This window comes from Pleurodeles waltl, chromosome 3_1 (assembly GCF_031143425.1).
Source record: "Pleurodeles waltl isolate 20211129_DDA chromosome 3_1, aPleWal1.hap1.20221129, whole genome shotgun sequence".
NCBI lineage: Eukaryota > Metazoa > Chordata > Amphibia > Caudata > Salamandridae > Pleurodeles > Pleurodeles waltl.
Window position 1 is genome coordinate 1032223345 of NC_090440.1, and position 26101 is coordinate 1032249445.

Here is a 26101-nt window from a genome sequence, read left to right on the forward strand (position 1 = left end):
ATACCAACTGACTGATGCTCATAATAACACTAAGTGCCACCCCATGACAGTTGTTGACTTTAGCTTGGGGGTTGGGAGAGTTGGGGGGGGGGGCTTACTGGCCCAAAGAAAGCTGAAGTGTCCACTGATCTACCTGTAGAGTATCTGTTAGGTAATGATTTGGACTGAAGTGGAGTTGGAGGCCCATGCAGCAGTGCTGGGCATCCCTGGGCATATCTTTGCTTTAACTAGAGCTTAGGCTAAAAAGCAAAGACAGCAAAGACAGCAAGGAGCAATGGAATCTGGAACAATGGCCTAGGAAGCTCCTAAAAAGAGAGAGAGGCTGTGTAAAAAGTTGGATTCAGCTCAGGCTCCCACAGAGGATTCCACTCCTGAGGGAAAGGAACTTACTTCTTGGGTGAAACCCACACCAGAGGAGCTAAAGGCTGACACAACTGAGCTCTTAGGTGCACTTAGTCTAGAGCACCTAAGGAAGAACTTAGCCTAGAGCAGAAGGACCTGTCCTACTCTTGAAATTCTGAGGCTGCAAGCTGCAGCTCAGGAAGCAGGGATTGTCAGTGGGACCCATAGGGTCTATTGGGACAACAACCTCCTCTATTCTGAGGCTAGGATCCCCAAACCTGGTGCCACCAGGAGGATGGTCATCCCTCAGAAGTTTAGGGAGTTCTTGTTAACCTTAGCCCATGACATTCCCCTTGCAGGCCATGTGGGGCAAAGCAAAACTTGGGACGGACTTGTCCGCAACTGGACACTTCAGGAACTGACAAGACTGCAACTCCTGAGATGACCTTGCCTTGCAACATTGTTTCCTCGGCTCCTTCCAGCAACTGCAACATTTCCATGGCTGTGCATCCGTTGGGGTCGGCAAGACTTCAGCTGCACCAAGAAGGAAGAAGGAATCTCCCTTGGAGTGAAGGAGTCACTCCCCTACATCTGCAGGCATCTACAGCAACAACGTCCAGCTACATGGATCTGCTATCCTCTGGAACTGCGTGGATTCTGCATCACAGGTGGTGGACTGGAGTGGTGCCCTTGGTCCTCTCTGCCCGCTGTCCATCTTGGGAGATGGTGAGCCCTTGCCTCTGCAGGACAGTACCCTGTGCACCGCGACTCTTGCAGCAACAACGGCTTGTTGTCCCCTGCTCTAAGGGATCTTCAGGCTCCGAGTAGCCTGGCCCTCAGTACTTCATCCTTGCAATGACAGTCCCTCCTCTGCTGCTCCAGCGACGTGGGACTCTCCAGGTGTGCCGATTGGGCCTTACTGCAACGTACTGTGCCTGCTGTCAGTGGGTTACTTATAGGAGCTGCAACTGCTTCTGCTGGCTCTCCCGACTACTGAGGGTCAGCCCAGACTTCTCTCCAAGGGTCGAGTCCCCTGGACCTTGCTGGTCCTCTTCAGCCTTGCAACTCTTCTTTTGCCTCCTTTTGCATTTGCAAAGGCCTGTTGGTGGCTCTCCTACCCACTGACTATCTGCGGCTCGGTGACCAATGTGGGATATCATCTACACTCCAAGGACTCCTCTGCAGCTCCTGGGTTCCCCAGCTGATCTTCTTGCTCCCCCGTCAACCCGAATCGTCATCCACAGAGAAGGGTGTGTAGTAGCTGATCACTGGGCGTCACTAAGGTACTCACCTCTTCGGGGCCCGAGTTCTCCCAGCTCCCCTCTAACTACTCCATGTCCTTTGGTGGAGGACTTCACTTCGCATTCCACTGTTTTGGTATATGGTATGGCCCTCCCGTAGGGCCCTACCTATTTTTCTACAATTCTTGCCAATGCTTGTTGTTTCCTGTGCTAATTCCTAAATATTATTTTGTACACACACACATTATTATATATCTAAATATATGGAAAATGTCACTTACCCAGTGTACATCTGTTCGTGGCATTAGTCGCTGCAGATTCACATGCTGTGCACATCTCGCCATCTAGTGTTGGGCTCGGAGTGTTACAAGTTGTTTTTCTTCGAAGAAGTCTTTACGAGTCACGAGATCAAGGGACTCCTCCCATTTCGGCTCCATTGCGCATGGGCGTCAACTCCATCTTAGATTGTTTTACCCGCAGAGGGTGAGGTAGGAGTTGTGTATTACAGTAATAGTGCCCATGCAATGGAGTGAATACGTATGTACATAATGTAGTTTAAAGTTATATATTTACAAATTTACAAATGTTCAAGATCAACTTCTAAATGGCTACAGGCTCCCGGGGAGGCGGGTGGGCGCATGTGAATCTGCAGCGACTAATGCCACGAACAGATGTACACTGGGTAAGTGACATTTTCCGTTCAATGGCATGTGTAGCTGCAGATACACATGCTGTGCATAGACTAGTAAGCAGTTATTTCCCCAAAAGCGGTGGTTCAGCCTGTAGGAGTAGAAGTTGTTTGAAACAATGTTCGCAGTACTGCTTGACCTACTGTGGCTTGTTGTGCCGTTAACACATCCACACAGTAGTGTTTGGTAAATGTATGAGGCGTAGACCATGTAGCTGCCTTACATATTTCGGTCATTGGAATATTTCCTAGAAAGCACCTTTCTTTCTAGTTGAGTGTGCCTTTGGTGTAATAGGCAGTTCTCTTTTTGCTTTAAGATAACAGGTTTGAATGCACTTAACTATCCATCTAGCAATGCCTTGTTTAGAAATTGGATTTCCTGTATGAGGTTTTTGGAAAGCAATAAATAATTGTTTTGTTTTTCGAATTAGTTTTGTTCTGTCAATGTAGTACATTAACGCTCTTTTGATGTCTAATGTATGTAGTGCTCTTTCAGCTACAGAATCTGGCTGTGGAAAGAACACTGGTAGTTCTATTGTTTGGTTCAAGTGGAACAGTGATATGACTTTTGGTAAGAATTTAGGATTTGTTCGTAAGACTACTTTATGCCTGTGTATCTGAATAAATGGTTCTTGTATGGTAAATGCTTGTATCTCACTTACTCTTCTTAGAGATGTGACAGCAATTAGGAATGCAACCTTCCATGTTAAGTATTGCATTTCACATGAGTGCATAGGTTCGAAGGGTGGACCCATGAGGCGAGTTAAGACAATGTTGAGGTTCCACGAAGGAACTGGTGGTGTTCTTGGTGGTATAATTCTCTTTAGGCCTTCCATAAATGCTTTAATGACTGGTATCCTAAATAATGAAGTTGAGTGTGTAATTTGCAAATAAGCTGAAATTGCGGTAAGATGTATTTTAATGGATGAAAAAGCTAGCTTTGACTTTTGCAAATGTAGTAAGTAGCTTACAATGTCTTTAGCAGATGCGTGTAATGGCTGGATTTGATTATTGTGGCAATAATAAACAAATCTTTTCCACTTATTTGCATAGCAATGTCTAGTGGTTGGTTTCCTAGCTTGTTTTATGACCTCCATACATTCCTGTGTAAGGTCTAAGTGTCCAAATTCTAAGATTTCAGGAGCCAAATTGCTAGATTCAGCGATGCTGGATTTGGGTGTCTGATCTGTTGTTTGTGTTGAGTTAACAGATCTGGTTTGTTTGGTAGTTTGACATGAGGCACTACCGAGAGGTCTAGTAGTGTTGTGTACCAAGGCTGTCTTGCCCAAGTTGGTGCTATTAGTATGAGTTTGAGTTTGTTTTGACTCAATTTGTTTACTAGATATGGAAGGAGTGGGAGAGGGGGGAAAGCGTATGCAAATATCCCTGACCAACTCATCCATAACGCATTGCCCTGAGACTGATCTTGTGGGTATCTGGATGCGAAGTTTTGGCATTTGGCGTTTTCTTTTGTTGCAAATAGGTCTATTTGTGGTGTTCTCAATCTTTGGAAGTAAGTGTTTAGTATTTCGGGGTGAATCTCCCATTCGTGGATCTGTTGATGATCCCGAGAAAGATTGTCTGCTAACTGATTCTGAATCCATGGAATAAACTGTGCTATTAGGCGAATGTGGTTGTGAATCGCCCAATACCATATTTTTTGTGCTAGAAGACACAACTGAGTTGAGTGTGTTCCTCCTTGTTTGTTGAGATAATACATCGTTGTCATGTTGTCTGTTTTGACAAGGATGTGTTTTTGGCTTATTATGGGTTGAAATGCTTTTAGCGCTAGAAATACTGCCAGTAGTTCTAAGTGATTTATGTGAAGTTGTCTTTGCTGAGTGTCCCATTGTCCCTGGATGCTGTGTTGATTGAGATGAGCTCCCCATCCTATCATGGAGGCATCCGTAGTTATTACGTATTGAGGCACTGGGTCTTGGAAAGGCCGCCCTTGGTTTAAGTTTATGTTGCTCCACCATAGAAGCGAGTTGTATGTTTGGCGGTCTATCAACACTAGATCTAGAAGTTGACCCTGTGCCTGTGACCATTGTGATGCTAGGCACTGTTGTAAGGGCCGCATGTACAATCTTGCGTTTGGGACAATGGCTATGCATGAGGACATCATGCCTAGTAGTTTCATTACCATCTTGACCTGTATTCTTTGTTCTGGATACATGACCTGTATTACTTTGTGAAAAGCTTGTACTCTTTGTGGACTTGGAGTGGCAACCCCTTTTGTTGTGTCGATTGTCACCTCTAAATATTGCTGTGTTTGGCACGGCTGAATGTGCGACTTTGTGTAGTTGATTGAGAAACCTAGTTTGTGGAGTGTCTCGATAACATACTTTGTGTGTTGTGAACACCTTTTTTGCGTATTGGTTCTGATTAGCCAATCGTCTAGGTATGGGAACACGTGTATTTGCTGTCTTCAGATATGCGCAGCTACCACTGCCAGGCATTTTGTAAAAACTCTTGGCGCAGTTGTTATCCCAAATGGCAACACCTTGAATTGGTAATGTACCCCTTGGAATACAAACCTTAGGTACTTTCTGTGTGAAGGATGTATCAGTATATGGAAGTATGCATCCTTTAGGTCTAGTGTTGTCATGTAGTCTTGCTGTTTGAGCAATGGGATTACGTCCTGTAATGTCACCATGTGAAAGTGATCTGATTTGATGTAGGTGTTTAACGTTCTGAGATCTAATATAGGTCTTAGAGTTTTGTCCTTTTTGGGTATGAGAAAGTACAGAGAGTAAACTCCTGTTCCTTTCTGATGAACTGGTACTAATTCTATTGCTTCTTTTTGCAACAACGCTTGTACTTCCAGTTGTAGAAGGTCTATGTGTTGTTTTGTCATATTGTGTGTTTTCGGTGGGACATTTGGAGGGAAATTGAGAAATTCTATGCAATAACCATGCTGGATAATTGCTAATACTCAAGTATCTGTTGTTATTTCCTCCCATTGTTTGTAGAACTTGGTTAGTCTCCCCCCAACAGGTGTTACGTGTTGGGGATTTGTGACATGAAAGTCACTGTTTGTTTTGTGGAGTTTTGGGACTTTGGAACTTACCTCTACTTTTTTGGAACTGTCCCCGAAAACGTCCCCACTGATATTGGCTCTGATAAGTGGGCCTTGTTTGTGAGGTTGTGGGTTCTGTGCTTTGCCCTCGAAACCCCCCTCAAAACTGTGTTTTTTTAAATGTGCCTCTGCTCTGTGGGGAGTAGAGTGCGCCCATGGCTTTGGCCGTATCAGTGTCTTTCTTAAATTTTTCGATAGCAGTGTCCACCTCCGGCCCAAACAACTGCTGTCCGTTAAATGGCATATTCAGCACAGCTTGCTGTATTTCTGGTTTAAGTCCTGATGTACGCAGCCATGCATGTCTCCTTATTGTCACTGCTGTGTTGACAGTTCTAGCAGCTGTGTCTGCTGCATCCATTGCTGACCGTATCTGATTGTTGGAGATACTCTGTCCTTCTTCTACTACTTGCTGTGCTCTCTTCTGGAACTCCTTGGGCAAATGTTCTATAAAGTGTTGCATTTCGTCCCAATGAGCCCTATCGTATCTGGCCAACAAAGCTTGTGAGTTTGCAATACGCCACTGGTTTGCTGCCTGTGCCGCCACCCTTTTCCCTGCTGCGTCAAATTTTCGACTCTCTTTATCTGGAGGTGGTGCATCTCCTGAAGTATGTGAGTTCGCTCTCTTGCGAGCTGCCCCTACTACAACTGAGTCCGGTGTTAGCTGTTGTGTGATGTACACGGGGTCTGTTGGTGGTGGTTTATATTTTTTCTCTACTCTTGGAGTAATGGCCCTTCCTTTTACAGGCTCCTCAAACACTTGTTTGGAGTGTTTTAGCATTCCAGGTAGCATGGGGAGACTCTGGTACTGGCTGTGTGTGGACGACAGTGTATTAAATAGAAAGTCGTCTTCAATGGGCTCTGCATGCAGGCTGACATTATGAAATGCCGCTGCCCTCGACACCACCTGTGCGTACGCTGTACTATCTTCTGGTGGCGACGGCCTAGCTGGATAACAGTCAGGACTATTATCTGACACTGGCGCATCATAAAGATCCCACGCGTCTGGGTCATCTTGACTCATCCCTGTATGAGTCGGGGATTGCATCATAGGTGGAGTGGCTACCGGTGATGGTTGCGGCGAGCGTTGTGGATACGGGGGCGGGCTTACTTGTTTAGCCACCTTTGCCTGTGGCTGCTGGTCTTTCTCTTGGAAGGCAAGTTTGCGTTTCATTCTAATGGGAGGGAGAGTGCTGATCTTCCCCGTTTCTTTTTGGATGTGGAGCCTTCTTTGGGTGTAGTCTGGTTCCATTGTCTCCAATTCCTGTCCAAATCTATGTATTTTCATTTGTGAGGACAGTCCTTGTTCCTCTGTGTAGGAACTTGATTTCGGTTCCGAGGCCGGATGTTTCGGTATCGACAAAACCTTTTTTTTTATTTTCGGCGTCGTTGTATCTCGGTGCCGACTTATTTCGGTGCCACTGTCTCGGTGCCGAACTTGCTCAGAGCCGCTATCTCGGGCCCGAGATTGCTGTGTGGCGGTATCTCGACTGGAGTCGGATGACTTCGACACCAGCGTGCCCTTTTTAGGTGCTGATGTTCGGTCACCTATTTTTCGGGTTAAGCCATGGCCTGTTGGCGGTGGCATCCCCTGGGCTTTTGTGGTCTTCTCGTGAGTTTTATGTTTCGATGTCTTACTCACGGTTTTCGGCGTTTCTTCGGGATCGAGCTCGTCCGAGTCCGATTCCTAGGTGGAGAAGGTTTCTTCTTCCTCCTCGAAACGCCCTTGTCCTGTCGGCGCCGACACCATCTGCAGTCTTCTTGCTCCTCGGTCTCTTAGTGTCTTCCTGGACCGAAACGCTCGACAGGCTTCACAAGTATCTACCTTGTGTTCTGGCGACAAACACAAGTTACAGACCAGATGCTGATCTGTATATGGATACTTGTTATGGCATTTTGGGCAGAAGCGGAATGGGGTCCATTCCATCAGCCTTGAAGAGACACGTGGCCGGGCCGACCAGGCCCCGACGGGGGATCGAAAAAACCCCGAAGGGCCACCGGAGCTCTTCCAAAGTCGGTGTCGATCTGTTATAACTAACCCGATACCGAACGCAAACAATACCGACTATTTTTCTGTGATTCTAACTAACTTTCCGACCCGAAACCTGGAGCGAAAAGGAACACGTCCGAACCCGATGGCGATAAAAAAACAATCTAAGATGGAGACGACGCCCATGCGCAATGGAGCCGAAATGGGAGAAGTCCCTCGATCTCGTGACTCGAACAGACTTCTTTGAAGAAAAACAACTTGTAACACTCCGAGCCCAACACTAGATGGCGGGATGTGCACAGCATGTGTATCTGCAGCTACACATGCCATCGAACATATATTTTTATATATATATAGTGTGTATTTACCTCCGGTTGGGGGGACTGTCTACAAGTGATCTAGTTTAGTGTTACTATAATAAAGTACTGTGCTATTGCAAGTGCCTTGCACTCCTTCTAGATAAGCCTTGGCTGCTGCTCATCCACAGATACCTCTAGAGAGCCCTGGCTTCCTAAACACTGTCTACATTTAATAATAAGGCTTGCCTGGAGCTGGTATAAGGTGGCAACACCAAAGGTGTCCACCGCACACCAGGCCAGCTTCCTACAGCTGCCATTCTGCCGCCTCAGCTGCACTGCTCTTTACTTTTTGTGCAAGTTAGGAAATCAGTAAGGTGGGCTTCAGCGACTTTTGATAGCCAATGGTGCTGCCCTGCCATGAGGGGCCTATGTGTTGTTCACTTAGAAGGGAAGCCCTGTGCAATGCCACACCCTGTCACCAGGCGCACCCCACAGCCCTCCACTTCACCTTCCTAACTTGCACATCTTTGCCGGACAGCCACTAATATTGCTAGTGGTGGCTTGCCTCTATTGTTAAGGGATCCCGGCAACAGCCAGGTGCCCCATCAGGATTGCCACTGAGCCCGGCAGCACTTCTTCCCTCTTCCCGCACTGCCAGGCGGTCCCGCCAACCTGCTGTTGCTCGCCTTCTTCGGGCTTTCTGCCACAGGGCACTGTGGTCACCTCAGTCGGCTCTCAGGGGAAGCTGTGTGGCGGTGCTGCCAGTCAGTGTCTGGGGGTTACTGGTCCCAGCTTTTGGGGAGTATCAGACAAAACAGGGCAACATCAGCTTCACTGGCAAGAACTAGAGGGATGCACCAGGGATGCCTCCTCTTGCTGGGTAAGATTCCAATGCTGAAATGTAGCAACGTATATCACAGTAACCTGTCCCACACTCAAACAAGGTGCATTTTTTAAAAATAATAATCTCAAAAAATAAATAAAAAGGAGGTTAGATCCTTACAATAGGACTTAATACAACACATACATAATCTGAAGAAGAAAATAAAAGACCTTTGATGAGGAATTAATCTCGATATTGCAATTGGGGTGGCTATTCCTTCCTGCTGGTTTCTATTTACATACTAAACTAAATAAACAAAAAAAACATTTTACAGAGGTACCCTTCCTCAGAGGAGTATTGAGTTCTGGAGCATTTACACTTGTAGAAGGCTGGCAAAAGATTTTTGTTATGTACCTGCCTGACCCATAAAGGGCCTTCATTACTCGTTCTCACTGGAGTCTGGTAGAAAACTTCTGACAAATGTTACACTTCATAGTTGGAATAGAGACACTTGAAAGTCAGCTGAATGGAAAATGTTGCTAAGTATCTGTTTGTGGCATGTAGTGCTGAGGATTTACATCTCTTCATACTCCTCCCATCTAGTGTTGGGCTCGGACATATGCAACTTACTTTTCTTTGAGGAAGTCTTTGAGTCACGAGGTACAGTGACTCCACCGTTTGCTGGTAATGCGCATGGGCATTGACTCCACTGGTTGATTGTTACCCACTCTGGCAGCGGTGGTCTGAAATTAAGCTCGGCGACACAGAAGATGTGTAGAAAGAAAGGCATCTGCAATAAGCAAAGTCTTCTGGGCAGGAAAGCGGGTGCATGCGAATCTATAGCACTACATACCACAAACAGATGCTTACAGGGTAAGAAACATGTTCTGTTCATGACAGGTGTAACTGCAAATACACATGCTGTGCAAAGACTGTAAAGCAGACCTCCCTCTAAAAGGTGGCCCGCCAGAGGATGTTGCAGGAGACTGGAAAAGCCTAACGTGGGACAGAACCCTTTAATGAAGCATGCCACATTGTTGGGTGATAGTTCTTGTTCCTGAATATAGAGATTACACATGGCTCTGTTGGATTAACAGAGGTAATTTCTACAAACATATCTACTACTGAATCAGGGAAGTCTCTTTTCCCTCCAGGGCGTCACATTATTTTGATTTATCTGTCAACCTTATTGCCCTTCCGTTTTGTTAATTAGGTTAAACTTGACAGACTTATTTGCCATCTCAGACAGGCAGTTCACCAGGAGCAGCAGAGGTCGGTATGGGAGAACCCACTCACGGGTGCAGTGAAAGAGTTAATGAAGGAAGAGTCCATTCCTTACTGAGACATCTCCTAAAACAGAAGAAAGCTGCTGGAGAATGATGGCCCAGACATCAGCAATCTTTCGAACATGGAGAGCCTCGGAACCCACTGGTGGGAGCACAGAAGAGCTGACATCGATGGTATGTGCACTTGGCTAATCCAACTGCCATCAACGGGTTTGAATACTCATAGGGTTACCCTTCATGTTAAAAGTCATTTAAAGCACACGTCATTCAACACTCATGATGGACAGCGAAGGAAAATTACATCACCGTGGCACAAGTCTGGATTGATGGTCAGCTTTTGTAGCTCCAACATTCAAGGTGCACTGGAGGGCTTAGTGGCTCGCTGAAGCATTCAGAGGCCTCTCACCCCCATGCACTTTGCGTAAGATCAAAGTATGGGGCATGATTACCAGGAGTGTGAGCAGACTGGGGAAAGAGCCAAGAGAATCTGTACATCTATGATTCAATCACACTCCTAACAACATGTGCCCGCTGGCTGAGCTCAAGGTGCATGCATCCCCTATTTTGCAAGGTGGGTTACAGAGTACACTACGGCAAGCACCAAAGCCACCACAAAGAGCTTAAACACCATTCAAAGTGTCTCATTAGGTATGTCAGACCCATGTGCCCTACCATTAATCGACAATTGAGGCCTGTTTCCCAGATTTGGAAATAACTGAGAGTGAGAAAGAAATTCGATCAGGTTAAATGAGCTGGGACACACCAGCGTCTCGATACCATACTTGTTGAAAAGCCACACTTTACAAATCCACGAAACATAACAACCTGGTAAACTGGCAAGGTTCTGCAAAGCCCAATTCGCCCGACTGGTTGATTCAAATAGGAAACCAAATGATATGTAGCTTCTCAACCTAAAGAACAGTTGAATGTGGGGTCTTAAGTGAGGACTCTTCCATCCAGTAAAAAGTCAGATATCAACAATGGAGGGAGGCAAATGCATGAGAGATCAGCTGATGAGAGAAATGCTGTCTCATTGATCCTCCAAGAAAGGGACACCAAGAAGGAAGCTGGTAGCCAGCCTGAGACCAAGAACTCCAACCTTCTGTCAGCAAACAGGCGCAGTATTTATAAATTATAATAATTTCTAACGAAATAAAAAGGGGGTTAAGATCCTAACGATAATACCTCAAGCAACATATACGTGATCTGAAGAAGAAAACAGAAGACCTTTGATGAGGAATCATCAACATCGAAATCACAGTTGATGAAAAACTGGAAGAGGAGGACAAATCATAGATTAGCATCAAAGAGCTGAAAAAGAAAACAAAACGATATGGAGTACAGGTTTCCCTGCAGGAACAGTCAACTATGAAGAGTGAGGTAGGAGCAAAAGAAGACAATATTTAGACAGACATGCTGTGAAGAGTTGCTGCATCATTTCAAAAGATCCATAGACCACATGCTGATCAGACTAGACCCTTAAAAAAAGAAGAAAAAAAAAAAAAACAGTTTGGCAGCAAACCAACAGGCACAAACTCAATATGGTTAACTACTTTGACAGAGAACTGCAAACTCTCAACACAAGATCAAAACGTTCAAATCATGGTGACACCTTTTCGAGACACTGGATACAGTATTATTAGATTCTCATATGCGTCATACTCCAGAAGAGAAGTAACACTCAACCACAGATTTCCTAACAAAGGAAAGTAGCCATTACAGTTGAACACACCCTTTCAGATGGTGTCTGTCTAAACACATTAAATAAAGGAGTGCACATTGCTCAGTTGAGCTAAATGGCAGGATGACAACTTAAAATATAATGAAGAGAACACACACACCTTGGGTCCATGACACTATTATTGCTGATGATTCCAGGAAGGAAGGAAGAAGGAGCCTCTCAAAAGCCGTATGAGCAGAAACCTTTGCAAGAATCTACAAAGAGCCAATGAGAAGTGAAGGCAAAGTGGAGGAGGCTTGAGGTGAGAGGGCCTAGGCACAACACCCTCCTCGTGGACACTTGAGAGAACAAACAATAGTTATCAGTGCTAGTGAAGTGCCTTTCTGTAGTCTTTCCCGTCAAACTTTGTTTTTCCTTTCTTGCCCTAAGTTGGCTTTCTCGCTGTGTAAACAGCTTGGGTATACCACTGATTTCTAACCTTGTCTTAGTCTGCATATTCTTTTACCCTTTCCCTTGTTTTCTATTCTTTCTGGTGGTAGTCTTATTTTATTTTACGTGAGCTTGGCTACAGTGGAATAACCACTCAAGCACACAGGTATTTAATAGGTTAATGTGATGCGTGGCATGCACAAGTTTTCATAAGGCTGCTCTCGTCCTCTTTTTTTCCTGCCCCCTTACCTCTCCTCTTAAAAACAGGGAGGAAAATTAAATTGGCCAGTCACCACATTGTCACCTATCTGGAAAGCCATGGCCCTATTCTGGGTCTTGGACAATCTGGGATTCGAAGAGGTGGGCACATTTTTCCAGAGGACAGCCTAGAGGCAAATCCTGTATTAAGATCCACACACGACTGGGAGGAATGTAGCAACTCTAGATCCAGCATCTGACAAATCTGATCTGTCCACCTTGAAGTTCACAACTCCACAGAAAAAAAACAGTCAGAGTGGAAACCCCTGGAAGTTTTGACTTGAGATGACAGACCCCTGATACTGGGACAGACTCCTCTGAGCTCAAAACTGCAACCTAGAAACAAGTGCTAATTACTGCTTTGTAAGGTTGTAGATCAGCAGGGTAGGCGGCAGGGTCACCTACTCAATGGTACTGTGTACCTTAGAAGGCAGGGCAACTGTCTAACAGGGATTAGGCAGTTGCATGACCTGAGGAACCAGAAGATGCCATGGCCTTGTCGTCCCTCTTATGTCTCAGAGGGCATTCAGGCTACTTGTTTTGGTGCTGAGGTGCTCTGTTTACTGAATGGGTGTTGATCCCCTTCTTAACTCCTGCCTGCAAACTACAGAAGCCAGAATGAACCACCAGATGGGGAAGCAAGGAGAGGGGTCTACCCTGAGGCTGTAAAAAAAGCTTGACTCAACTGCTTAGTGCAAGTCTCCAGAGTCCCTGGAGACCCCTACCTAGAAAACAAGCTGGACTGGACTAATTCCATACAATGGACCTGCAGCACCTATAACCTGACACCAGAGTATTGTAGCATAAGATATTCAATCAGAAGAAAGGAGGAAACGCAAAACAAATAGCAAAAAAGAAAACCAAGAAGTCCCAAGATACTGACACAAAGCCTTTTGTAGGAAAAGATGCTCAGTTGGAAGAGTGCATATGTGCTCAATAAAGAGGGAGTGCTATGTATGTACACAATAATTTGGTAACAATCTTTTTAGTGGATGCTCTGTCCACCTGCAGATTCCTCACCTAGTGAATCTCTCCAGATCGTAGACTGGGTCTGGTAAGGTCTTGCACAGCTCTCTTGCGCCACACAGTTCCAGTAACGGTTAAGGTCCTCTCTGAAAAAATGACATCACTGAACCATAAAAGGCACCAACCAACAGCTGCTGCTGGTGTCCGTCCTATTTTTATATGCCTCAGACACGCAGATGAAACTAACAGAATGACAGAAATGTACAGGATAGAAAATATTGCAGGCTTTATTGTCCCCAAAACCACTCCTCAGAAAGGGGAAGTTTGTGGGTCGATGATAAATCAAACATACCTCAGCAAAATGACTCTGTATATATTCCAGAAGGCAGGGAACTAACAACATGTCCATCTGCTAGAGGGCATTAGACAATTTTCCAACAAGCATGTGAGGCTACAGTGGATCAAAGCTAGACTCCCAGTGGAGAACATCTTTTTGCTCATAGCTTCCATACACTAGAACACCCAGCCTGGTAGAACAGATAAAAAAGACTTTTGGTTGTGCTTAAAAGAAAAAGCTCTAGAACAAAGGTTGAAGGATAAACAGATAGAAAAGTTAGATCTCCTTACGAATGGATGTTGAAAAGAAAGCAACTTGCTCACCGGGAGGACCACAGGGACAATCTAATTACATGCCATAGGAGGCGTCTAAGCCACTGACCTTCTGCAACGCATATACACTCCGTTATCAGTGTTAATAGAAAGGAGATTTATCTGCATCACTGGTATCACCATCAGCCTTTGGAAAAATGGAGTACATCTGAGCAAAAAAAGTTCCTTTATTCATGTAAAATACTGTGCACAAGGGCAAAGGATCACAAAAAGATTTTTGCTTTTAGCAAAGTGGCCTTACTTTTGAAATGGGTTAATTTGAATGTATTCTCTGTATTGCTGATACTGACATGAGCATTAGGGCATAAGGTGAGGCTTTGGTGGACCCTTCGGTTCCAAATCATCTATGAGGTGGCTCTCTTTTATGGTTGAGCAATGATGGAGGTACAGCTGGCAGCCACGGGGGACTGACCAGTCGGTGGATACAAAAGTTCTGAACTGCCAACAGGAACACCAGAGGGAGTGAGAAATGAGAAAATTAACTGGTGCATTACTGTAGGCGAGGCTACCTCCTGCTGCGTTTGACTGAAGGTGATGGGAACTCTGAGCACAATATCTTCAGAACTGGAATCGCATTTGAAGTGGCAGTTGGGCCTACACAACCACCGACTACAGGAACCTCTCTAAAGAATGGAAATGACACTGATGACTCTCCCCCTCTTGTGGTGTTTCCAAAATTATTATTTTTATTTATTTGAAAAATATTTTTATTGGGCTTTTTCACTGCAAACAACAGATGTAGTAGAAGAGACCGTTGTGACAGAAAACAAGAATGAAACAATACATTAAAAAGGAGTACAGCAGTATAATCAAAAATACAAATAAAGTCTCATGTAATCGACAGCGGATGTATTGGTAGGGCAAAGAGAGTGGAAGTTAATAAAAAAGAGAGGATGGTACTACATGTATTCCGTTGTATGACTAGCAGCGGGGGGATTAACAAGAGCTGGGGCATAGGGGAATATTTGTAGGGGTTGGCAGCGGCAAGCATGTGGTTGCAGAGAGGTGACGTGGGCATTGTTGGCAAAGGCATCTTTATGCCTTATTAGAATAAGATAAGGTAGGTCAAATAGTAGGATGAAGGGAGGGCATGGAAGGCAAAAAGTAGCCTCTCCAGGTGTCTGCTTCTACATTAGGATAGTAGCAGATGCACGCAGATGGCAGTCTAGAGCAATGAGTTAGTTATGTGGTGTCTGGAGTGTGTCACATTGTGAGTACTGGAGCGTTCAATTGTGTGGTATGCGGGGGGGTTCATCTTGTTCAACTAGTTGAAGGAACTTGGTATATAAGGCAGCACAATATGTTTGTCTCTTCATAGCATAGGTGTCTTCTCCGATCTACCCCATTTGCGCAGTGCACCGTGCCAGGCCGTCTCTGACGGGACTGTCGGTGACCGCCAGTGAAGGGTAAGTGTACACTTGGCTAGAAGGAGTGCCAGCACAGCAAATAAGACACGCACTTTATATTGCTTTCTGCACTTGAAGATGCCCAGGGCTGTCGCCTCCCAGGTGCAGGGATCCAAGAGTTCTGTGACCTCCTGCGAAGTGTTGTGTACTGCTTGCAAGTAGTGTTGGAAGGCTGGGCAAGACCACAGCATAAGCTTCGCATCTGGTGTGTGACATCGGGGGCTGTTCACCTGTGCATTTGGGTAATAGTGGCTCAGCAGGGGAAATGTAAGCTCGATGTAGTGTGAAGAGTTAAATATTTTTGTAACAGGAATTACGTGAAACCTGCTGGGGGTGTTCTAGTGCCTGCAGCCACCTTATTCATGAAGAGCCCTCCCAATGTCATCCTCCCTCTTGTGTTGTAGTGTAGTAAGTAAGGTGCTTGTGAGTTCCTGGATAGCTTTATAGAGCCATGTTATTTATAAGGAGTATTGCCTGTAATACCGGGTGGGTAGGAGGTTCAGTGTCAGGTGAGCCCCATAGGGCTCAGAAGGTGGCCTGGAGGTGGTGGTGGAGTCTCCACCGTGGAGAAGAAATTGTCTCGGGGAAGGCTATAATCCACGGATAGCTGTTCAAAACTGAGTAAGCGGCTCTCCAAATACAGGCCACCCACCGTGGTTACCAAGCGATCAGTCTAGTGCCACAGGCCTCTGGTTGTGTAATAAGCGAGGAAACGAGGGAGGCTGATGATGGGGAGGGATAGCATACATGTGGGAGTTCCGGTTGCGAGGCAGTGTATGCAGAGCATACAACAGCCAGGGAGAGGGGGGCACAGCTTTAGGTAATAGAAACCCATGAAGGGTGGCTACGGGAATTGGTCACTGTTCACTGGTAGCCTCCCCCATATGTCTTGGTGCTGTGCAGCATGAAAGCCATTGTAGTTGGGCAGCTCGGAAATAAGCTTCAAAGGAAGGGGCCACAGTCCTCCATATCACACCGGGAGTTGGAGCTTTTTAAGGGTCACGTTGCATTGCCCACTACCCCATTTAAATGTTCCCAGGAGCGAGTCGAGCTACGTGAAGAACTCCTTCAGAGGTATCACAGGTAAGTTTGCAAAGAAGTATAAGAGGCGGAGCGGGAGGATCATTTTTGCCAGTGCAATTTTCCTGATTGTGGCCAATGTTAATAGTTGCAAGAAGCATAACAGTGGACAGATTCCAGCCAAGGCCCTGCAGTAATTTCCCTCAGAGATCAGATTAGAGTGATACAGGTGCACCTATAAATAACGGATTGCCTTGTGGCACCAAGAAAGTTGTGCTTCCACAAAGCAAATGACGTGTGTGTGTGTGGGGGGGGGGGGGAGGGGAGGGGAGGGGAGTTCTGGGAATACACTGGAGAAAGGTTATGATGTGGATTTTGCCCAATTAACATGAAGTCCTGCTGCCGCAGCAAAGCAGTGAGGGTTTCATGAATAGGGGAGAGGTCAGCTGTTACATCCCGGGGGTAGGGAAGGAAATCGTCCGCATATGACGATATAGCATGTGTTCTGCCTACCAGGGAAATGCCCCAATCTCGAGCCCTCTCTGTGTAGTTGTATAGCTAGGGGTTCCATTGCCATTGCAAACAATAATGGAGACAGTGGGTATCTCTAAGGTGCCACGCTTAATCAGGAAGGGAGCAAAATAAGGGCATCCTAGGCGAATCGAAAAGGATAGGTTGGTGCAAATGAGTTTGGTATAAGCCAGCAGTTTTTGTCCTGTGCCCATGCGGGCTAGCACCAGGAAAAAAACCTCCCAGGACAGGGTATCAAACACCTTCTCCAAATCCAATATGAGACAGGCCGCTCATGGATAATGGTCCTGTACAAGATCCTGAATGCAGAAATGACGCTGTATATTCTGGGAAGTGCTCCTACTTGGGACACACCCATTCTGGTCCGTGTGGATTAGTTCAGAGAGGATCTGAGTATATCTGGCTGCTAGGACTTTCCCCAGGATTTTATAATCGGCTCTGAGGATGCCAATCAGGTGTTAGGAACCTGAAAGCATGGGTCTTTATTAGGTTTAAAGATCGTAACTTAGAGGGACTCTCAGAGTGTGTGGGAGCTTCCCCTGTTGGAGGGCTACCTGGAACATTTTGGTAAGGCGAGGGGTAAGGTCGAGGGGTAACCTGTCCAGTCCTGGGGTTTATTTTTGTGCTAGGTCCTTAATGGCCTGGGTGATCTCGGGTGTTGGTATAGCCGCATCAAGGGCGAGAATGACTCTTAGGAATTGGAATGATGCATTGGGGGTATGGAGTGTCCGTGTCTTATAGAGGGAACTGTATAATGTATGGAGTGCTCGTATTATCTGATCTTGTATGCGTTTCCAAACTTCATTAACAGGAAGACTTTTACTACTTTGGTTGCTCCGGCTTCAAAGACTTACCTGTGGAAGGACATGTGGAGCAGGTACAGGCCCAGAACCCCAAGAACAGTAAGCAGTCTCTCTTTTGATCACGTTGGAGAACATGACACTACAATTCTTGTAGAAGCTGAAGTATTATTTGGGCCCCAAGCACCAAAGACAGATGTTGGTGGTGTAAGATATTTGATTATTTTTTGAGGATGGTAATTACCCCCTTTAAGGAATAATCACAAGTCTTGTAAGGTTGAAACCTCAGAGTCACTAAATTAACCTGAACACTACCCTTTGGTAGCGATGGCAGAGTTGATAGGATTAACTGAGGGCAATATGTGAAGAATTTATGCAAAACCAAAACAGTAATAAAGTCTAAATACAACACAATAAAAATTCCATATTGAATTCGAAAAATCAAGCAAAATAAGAGGAACCACAGATATGATTTTTAAAGTTTTAAGTAGGAGTAGCGCAAGGAAACAGAAAGCGTCAATGATATTTAATTGACACAGTAGACCTGGACCTAAGAGTAATTTGACACTGATCACAAATAAGGATCGTCCTGCTAAAAGAAATCCCCTTCTGTCTTTAGTCTTTAAGTCGCAATCCACCACAGAAGTACACCTCTAAAGCCCTCAGAACCTTAGGGAAGACACTTAGAAAGTCACACGGGGTCGGGCAGAGGCTAAACAGCAGGGTCCAGTTCAGGTCCAGCACCACTGATCAGCTGGGAAATTGTAGGAAAGGCCTCCTCTAGCTTGTTGCATTCCTGCAGCTTGAACATGTCGGACGTATGACCCTTGAAGTCTATGTCTGTCTTGGGTACAAGAGGGAGGGCAGGTTCAGTACTTTAGGGCTCTTCCCAGGTCAAACACATCAGGTTCATTCCTCTTCTGCTCCTCTTCTCAGGTCTAAGAGTGTTCTGAAGTGGGTGCCTCAAGGTGGTACATTTATGCCTGGCATGAGCATTTTGCGTTGGAATGATCGCTTGGCATACCCTAACCAAAGGGGTAAAGGTTCCCTGGGACAACCCTACCCACTTTGGGCATTTTCAAGATGGTGAAAGTTTTCAGCCAGCTCAAACTTAGGCTCTGAGGGCTGGCTGTGTGTGTGGGGTGCGTACTATGGTAAGGCTAGCATCCTCCCACATGTAACACTAAAAACCCATTTAGGACAACCACTGTACCCACAATAAACAGACATCTGGTAGAACATACAAGCAACCTGATATTGGATACACAATAATTGTTTTGGTATCATGTTTCCTTTCCGTTCAAGTGTACCCACATTGTTTATATGTAAAAAAAAAACAGCAAACCTGTCAAGCAGGATTTGACACTGTAATGTCCAAAAGAGGTCCAACTGTGATTGGAGCCTGACTGGCTGGGGGGACAAAAGAAGGGCCCACAGTCCAGGTGTTAACTAGCATCTGTCTATTACAGGAGAGGCCTCTTTGAAGTCAATCTAGTTACTGGACTCACCCCACTAGTCATCCTGTCAAAGGAACAATACTAACTCCACACGCCATATATTTGTACTCTGTTCTGGGAGCATTTTTCATACCTATTGAAATGCTATTTACTGTCTGGCAGAAGTCGGAGAGTAAATGCAAATCCAGCCTCCAGGAACATCAGGAAAGGAAAGGAAAAAGGAACTCTCTAAAATCCCTTAATATTTAATGGAAATCTAATTTTACCACTTAATTGGATTTTAATAACTATTAATATTGTTTCATTATTTGTCTGGTTAGATCCATTCCTGAGATACATTATTGAGATTTTTAATCTATTCTCTGGTTTTCTATAAAGGACAGCTAGCCTTGCCACAGTAAAAGTAACTTTTGGGTGCTAGTCACTGTAAGGGCATGATGACATGAAATTTCTACATGTCCTACTTTTTAATACCATCTACCCTACCTTCTGGGCGACAAGGCATACATGGGGGTGACTTATTAATATTTAAAACTGATATTCTGACCAGACAAAGGGGTTTATTTTAACAGGTTGAATTGCAGTTTTCCATTGCTACAGTCAGGCTACATTGGTAGGCCTAAACCATGTTTTCACTGCCACTGTAGTAGATGCAAAATAGATGCTGCAATTTACTGGTGGCGCTTAACTTCCAGGCCTGAGCAAGACTTTTTCCAAAGGGATTCACAATGAGAGGGTTAGTGTCTGAGGGATTTACAATGTGACGAATTTTCAAGCGTTAGTATCCATCAGAATGATTTATGCATGCACCTGCAGTAGCATCACAGAAAGCTATCTTTTAACACAACTATATAAGCAATTTCAATCCCATCACTGGCTGTCTTTGATATTCAATAATATCCAAGGTTCACTGTAACCAACAGGCCAAAGTCATTACTCTGCATCAACCAGTTCTCACACCCGGCCTCAGCAAGTTTTTCAATGCCTAAAATGCCCCTGGACAAGTTCCCTTTCACACAAGATCTTACTAGTAGATCAATTGTTGAATAAGCCAAATGCTGACACAGTCTTCTTCTTGGACAACTACACATCAACATTTATCTTTACATATCCAGTGATACTTTCCATATCCAGTCAGATGATGATAAACACTTAGCTCAGTGCACACTTGGAAACAAATAATCGCCTTGGTGACTTCCAGTCTGGGTTAGGCCCCATGAAAAAACTAGGAGATCCCCATGGTTTATACAAGTCAAGCATTAATAAAAAATGCTTAATCATGTTTATAGCAGTATAGTTTGCCATGCACTGCACACCACAGTGTCTCAGGAATGTGCCTTGATCCTTCTTAACTCTTAGGTGTATTCTACACTGTTGACTGCTGAGTACACTTGAGACGTATTTGAAAACAGCAGCAGTGCTGGAGGAATAGCCGTCCAATGGTTAAACTCATTCCTGTCCAACAAGTTTCACCAAGTAAAACTGTCCACCAATATTACCAGTGGTATTTCACAAGGGACATTTGTGGTAGTTTTACCATGGGGTACAATTATATGTTGGCAACACTCATATTCACATCAAACTTTCAGATAACCTGGTATGTTTTAAGCCTTTGACTGGCTTCCATGATTTCACAAGTGGGTGCACTAGAACTGGCTCTTACCAGTGTCTCGAAGACTGACTTCCAACTATTAGGCCCTGCTTACCATACATCACTTCCGTATGACTGGGGCAGCTACTGGACTCTCTCTCAGAAAGTCTAACTTGGCAGTCACTGCCAATGCAAACCTGTAAATTACGCCCTAAGTGAACGGCATCCCTGAAAACACATCACTCAAATGTCCTATTCAGAATACTGCCTCTCCTTTTTTCTCAAATGGTCATCCATCTGTAAGCACGTTCAGAATCAACTACTGAACTATTATTTATGATGCCTACATGGAAAGACAATGACTTTCCTCCAAAGAGTATAAAAGTGCCAAAAAAGTGCCTTGTCTTAATCTGGAAGTGAACAGACTATTTAGTCCGCTGTGAAGTAATTCCACTGGCTCCTGACCAAGCTAAGGAAACAATTCAAGACATTATGCACTGTGTGTGAAGCACTTTCTGGATTTGAACCATACATGCACCATGTGGCATCAGTCTCCTGAAAAATGGCTCCAAACTAGCCAAACCGATGTCTATGGTAATTCAGTCAATGCTGACTGTACGCTCAACAACATTTAAACGTTTTAGTGGGCAAATCACTAATGCACATGCCTAATGTAAAACACCCTTTTCTACAAAACTCATACATATATCTCCTTCTTCATCCAACATCATTTTTTAGATGAAGGAAACCACAGAAAACTCCTGCCTTTGGACAACAGTATATCTGCCTAAACTAGTTCCAATGATCTGCTCCATTTAAATTTATGGTCATTCCCCTTACACTTGCAAAACACACTCTAGGGGCCTTTGGACATTGCAAGCACCATGCAAAAATATGAAAAATAAATGAAAGATAATGGTAGCACATCCTTACAGTTAAAAATGTACATACTAAAAGAGACCATTCTTGGCAACACAACAGGTAAATAAATGAATAAAAAAGCAATATAAAGAAATACCTTACTATCCAAATTTTCAACCCTAAATGTAGACACTTCAAAATAGAAAAAAAGGCAAAACTGCACAAATGTCTCCTTGACTGACAACATATTAGTATCATGATAATTTACCTTATGTATTGTTAGTGCACAAGTTTTCTTAAACAGGGCTTCTACATCCTTGTATTCCTTCGTCTGTGGTAATAATGGTACCAAATTCACCCTGTTTGCACTCACCGATTCCCAATGTGCAGGGATATCATGGTTCACTAGGAAAAAAAAAAAAAAACACAAAGCTAATGAACATAAGCTAAAACAATTATCTTTACTTGTAAAATCTATGTCAATTTAAGTGAAGTTCACATTTGTCAAGCGTACAACTATCCTCTCAGTCACAGCATTTTTGGACAGGAATTAATTATAGAGATTACCAGAGCCCTAAGATAATCTCATCGATGACTGCTCAACACATTTTATCGCAAAGACATTGAATAATAATGCTCAGAAATGCCAATGATAGTGAGATTTGAGCGAGGACTTAAAGGCAAATGTGTGGACCATTTTCAAAGAGGAAATTGGTCTGATAGGTAAGTCAGTACTGCACAAGAATTCTGTTGCAAAGCAAAAATGGTCAATGGTTGAGTGTCTTGTTTATGTAACACAAAGGCAGTTAACATAAACATGAGCTTGAAACTTGGTGATGTATTGTTCTGATGTCAGAGTAATGAAAAGTTGGGCTCTGACGTTATTGCTCCGAGGGATAGTGATCCTCTACCCTCACACGACTCCACATGTTTGAGGGAGTAGCGGAACGAGGATCATGAGTTGTGCTTTTGGGCCACCTCCCACTATTTACCCTGTCAGCTGCGGGTCTGCACTGAACTGTGCTGACATGGATAAGCATGCTGCTCAGGCAAGCGAATCTTACTGAGCTACATCTAATGATGAACTGGTTCTCCTACTCACTCAGGGCAGAGGGCACAGATTCAGTTAGGTATTATGGTTGGTAGGGGAGGGAGACATGAGGCCAGGTAATTATTTTGTGTTGTCAGAGGGTGAGCGTGTTTGCAGCCGAGTTAAGTGGGGTGGTTGTCAATGTGCCAGTTATTTATTTTATTTGGGGGGATTAAAAAGTAGAGCATCTCATAGGGTTACAGGATGGCAGAGTTTTTTTTATTTTTATGGGTAAGGTAAAAGAAGGGTTCATCTGAGGTCGGTGAGGTGAGGGTGAGGGTTCCAGGTACTTTTAAGGGAGGTTATGATATGTTGTGTATGGCTCCCATATGACTCTTATACATCTCTGTACTCAGTGTCCAGATACCCTTAAGGGTGTTAGTGTTACGCTTTACAAGTGCTATGATTGATTGATTGTTGTAAAGGGACCGCTCCATGTTTCAGTTTGATTTCGTGTACATACCCCTTCAATTCTCCCATCTCCCCTGAAAAAAATTTTTTGCCCCCGATTAAAATGTCCTTAACTGTAGGGTCTTCAAAAACTATTACCTGAGAGAGAGCCTGTGGATTAATGATAATGTGAAAATCATATTGATGGGCAGTCCCAATTCAGCCATGTACACCTTACCCTTTACGTGTCTGCCTTTGAATGTGATATTTGCACTCCGGTATCCTATAATGTCAATCTGTTCACCTTGGTACCCACCAGGATTGATGTCCTTGAGCAACAACCACACACAAGGCCACTCACTTGTAAACTTATTTTTTTGGTATAATGGTATACAATGACACTGGGTCAACCATTAACTCAACTGTCTGTATATCACTGTACTATATGTGATAGTAGTATCTTCCATTATTGTTGCTACTTCTCCTTTTCCATTGTCCTTGTCCCTGCACATTCTGGTGAAATGTCCCTTTCATACATATTTTCTATACTCCTTTTCCATGGCATAGCAATTCATTGTGTCAGAATCATGGTAGTTGCTATCATACCTACTGCAACTTTTGTTGGATGCCTTGTCATTATTACTATTTCTTGCATTTTTAATTGCCCTCTTCGACATAGCAACTTCCTCTTCTATACACATTTCTCCTTCCCCTTTGACTTTCTTCCATTCCATTTCTTGCATTCAATATTCTGATTCCTCTACATTTATTGCTATCTCTATAGTATCTTTCAAAGAGGGATCTTTTTCTGCCCATAACCTTTCTTGCATTTTCCTACTCCTGCACAGAATGATGAGCTGATCTCTAATCATCTCATCTGTCATTCCTCTAAATTTGCACTTGATCAATAACTCTCTCAACCTACAAACTCATCCACAGATTCACCAGGCCTCTGTGGTTGAGGGTAAACTTTAAATCTTCTCATAACTACATTAGAACTTTTTTGCTCAATTCCAGTCTTTTTCTTGCTTCACAATACACATCTTCTATTGCCCCCCTTCATTATTAACTGCCATTGGCAAATACTTAAAGACATGCTGCCCCTCTTTCCCCAGCGTGCTCAAAAGTATGGAAAAAAAATCCTGCCCATCTAGTGCTTTTAAGTAGTTATCAAACATGTGTACCCAATCTTCCCATTCGACTAGTGGAACACCTGTTTGTCCAAGAAACGATGGTGGTGGTGTTATTGGTGACAACTCCATGATCAATACTTACCCCTCCCAGCAACAATATCTTCAGGAGGGTTTACAGGTAGGTATGCAGAACAATGTGACATTTCTATACATACGTCCTGAAGTACTCTCATCCCCAAGCCACTGCCAGTACTTCTTTTTCAATTACAGCATAATGAGGGTCTGTTGTTGTGAAGGATCGTGAAGCAAAAGCTACAGTTTTCTCTGTGGATCCATGCATCTGTGAGAACACTGCTCTTACATCAGTGTCACTTGCATCCACTATGATTATAGTTTTTCTGTATCTTATGGGACTATAATACCTGCTTTGCACACTTCACTTTAGTACTTTGAAAACACTCCTGATGTTCTTGTGGTTCTGATCTAAGTATCGAGTAAGTATTGTCCTTTGGGGACATGGGGGTGTACACAACATTATGCATGGGTAGTTGGCAGTAACATGGAGCTTTTCACCTGGTGGTTCCAAGTGACAGACAGCTCAAGCTTTCTTCTCATTGTCTATCTGATGTCTCTTGGTAACTCTTGGCAGATTACAGCAACGTGTGCCAGCTAACCAGCAATAATCAAATATATTTTATTCCATCTTCATCATTGTCCGAGAGGCTGGTTACTGAATCCATAGTCAATACTTTTCATTGACGGAAATCCACATACAATGATGAGTTCATAACCATTATTAAAAAAATGCTATCGTCACAACTTTTTACTTCCCTACACTGTATGTCATTCTCAGGTAACTTAGATCCCAGGAACACTCCTTAAGGATCTCCGTGCCTCTGGTTACTGCCACATCATTCCATAACGGAGCCTGCAACTGCTGACTCTTGGATTCTTGGCCAGAAACGTTTAGAGACATCCCAATTAAAGCCAGGAATATAAAATGGCGTAAGCAACTATTCCAGGTAGTGTCTGAAAATGAAATTACAGCATTGTGCCTCAAAATTGTAGAATTTTGCAATTAAGCCCAAAACTTCATGAGTAAAGTGAATAAAGTGTGAAACATTCAGCAGATCCTAGCTTCTCCCCACCGATGTTTGTTAATCAGTGAGGTGCTCCTGAGTAAGTGAGGTGGGGCAAGTTCTCTTTTTGGAAGTATGGACAGCATTAATACTTTCTGATGGTAGTTCTATAAGAAATGCACTTTTGCTTAAGAGACTGGTTTTAAAGTGATTAAGTGCATATATGTATATATCTAAAGTATACATAATAAAATCAGCTTTGATATATACAAAATGGCAATAGTTTACATTTTTGTCAGTCGTGGAAAGAGAATAAAATACAAATAAAAATACACAATATTGTGTGGCACAGTGTGTGGGAACTAACAGCTAGTCTCATAGATGTGAACTGCTGAAAGCAATCAATGCATAAGTAAATTTAAGAAACGTTTCTGTAAGTAGTGATTGTTAATTTAATGCTTAGTGAGAGACGTGTACCACCAGGCGGCTGCAAAGCCTCATTCTCCTCAAATGAAACAAACACATCAGGATTATTAGAAGGAGGATCTCTACGAGATTCCCCATCTACACCTTTTGTGAATAAAAGAAGATTAAAACGGGTAAAATATTCAAGGTAGGCAAGAATAAGAAATACCAATGGCAGTTGTAAATCTTGTATTATGTCTGGAATCAGAAGAGATCCTTGAGGAAAGCAAGAATCTCCTGGGCTTCATGACACAAAAGGAAAAATATATATAGGGAGCAAGTGGAGCAGATAGCCGAACAGTAATATCTGGGGTACAGAGGGATTAGGCATGACTTCCAGGTCAGATTAACACCAGGACCAATTGGAGCAAGGCTCAAAGGGAGAAATGGGTGCTTCCAGGCAAACTTAAGCACTAGTGGAGGTTGACATTTGCCTAGCAGCTACTTAGTTGTATGGTACATTTTTCACTAGTTCACCCAAGGTATCCCCTTAAGTACACCTTTGTTGTTTTTCCTCAGCTTCTAATGCT

General features: G+C 43.9%; 1 protein-coding gene across 1 annotated transcript in view; it reads right to left on the bottom strand.

Moving 5' to 3' along the window:
• LOC138284949 (protein mono-ADP-ribosyltransferase PARP14-like) overlaps nt 1–26101 on the bottom strand; it is a 745301-nt gene that overhangs the window by 53839 nt on the left and 665361 nt on the right. The window contains exon 16 of the mRNA XM_069224296.1: nt 21683–21819. Coding sequence (XP_069080397.1) covers nt 21683–21819 — 137 coding nt within the window. The remainder of the gene's footprint in view (nt 1–21682; nt 21820–26101) is intronic.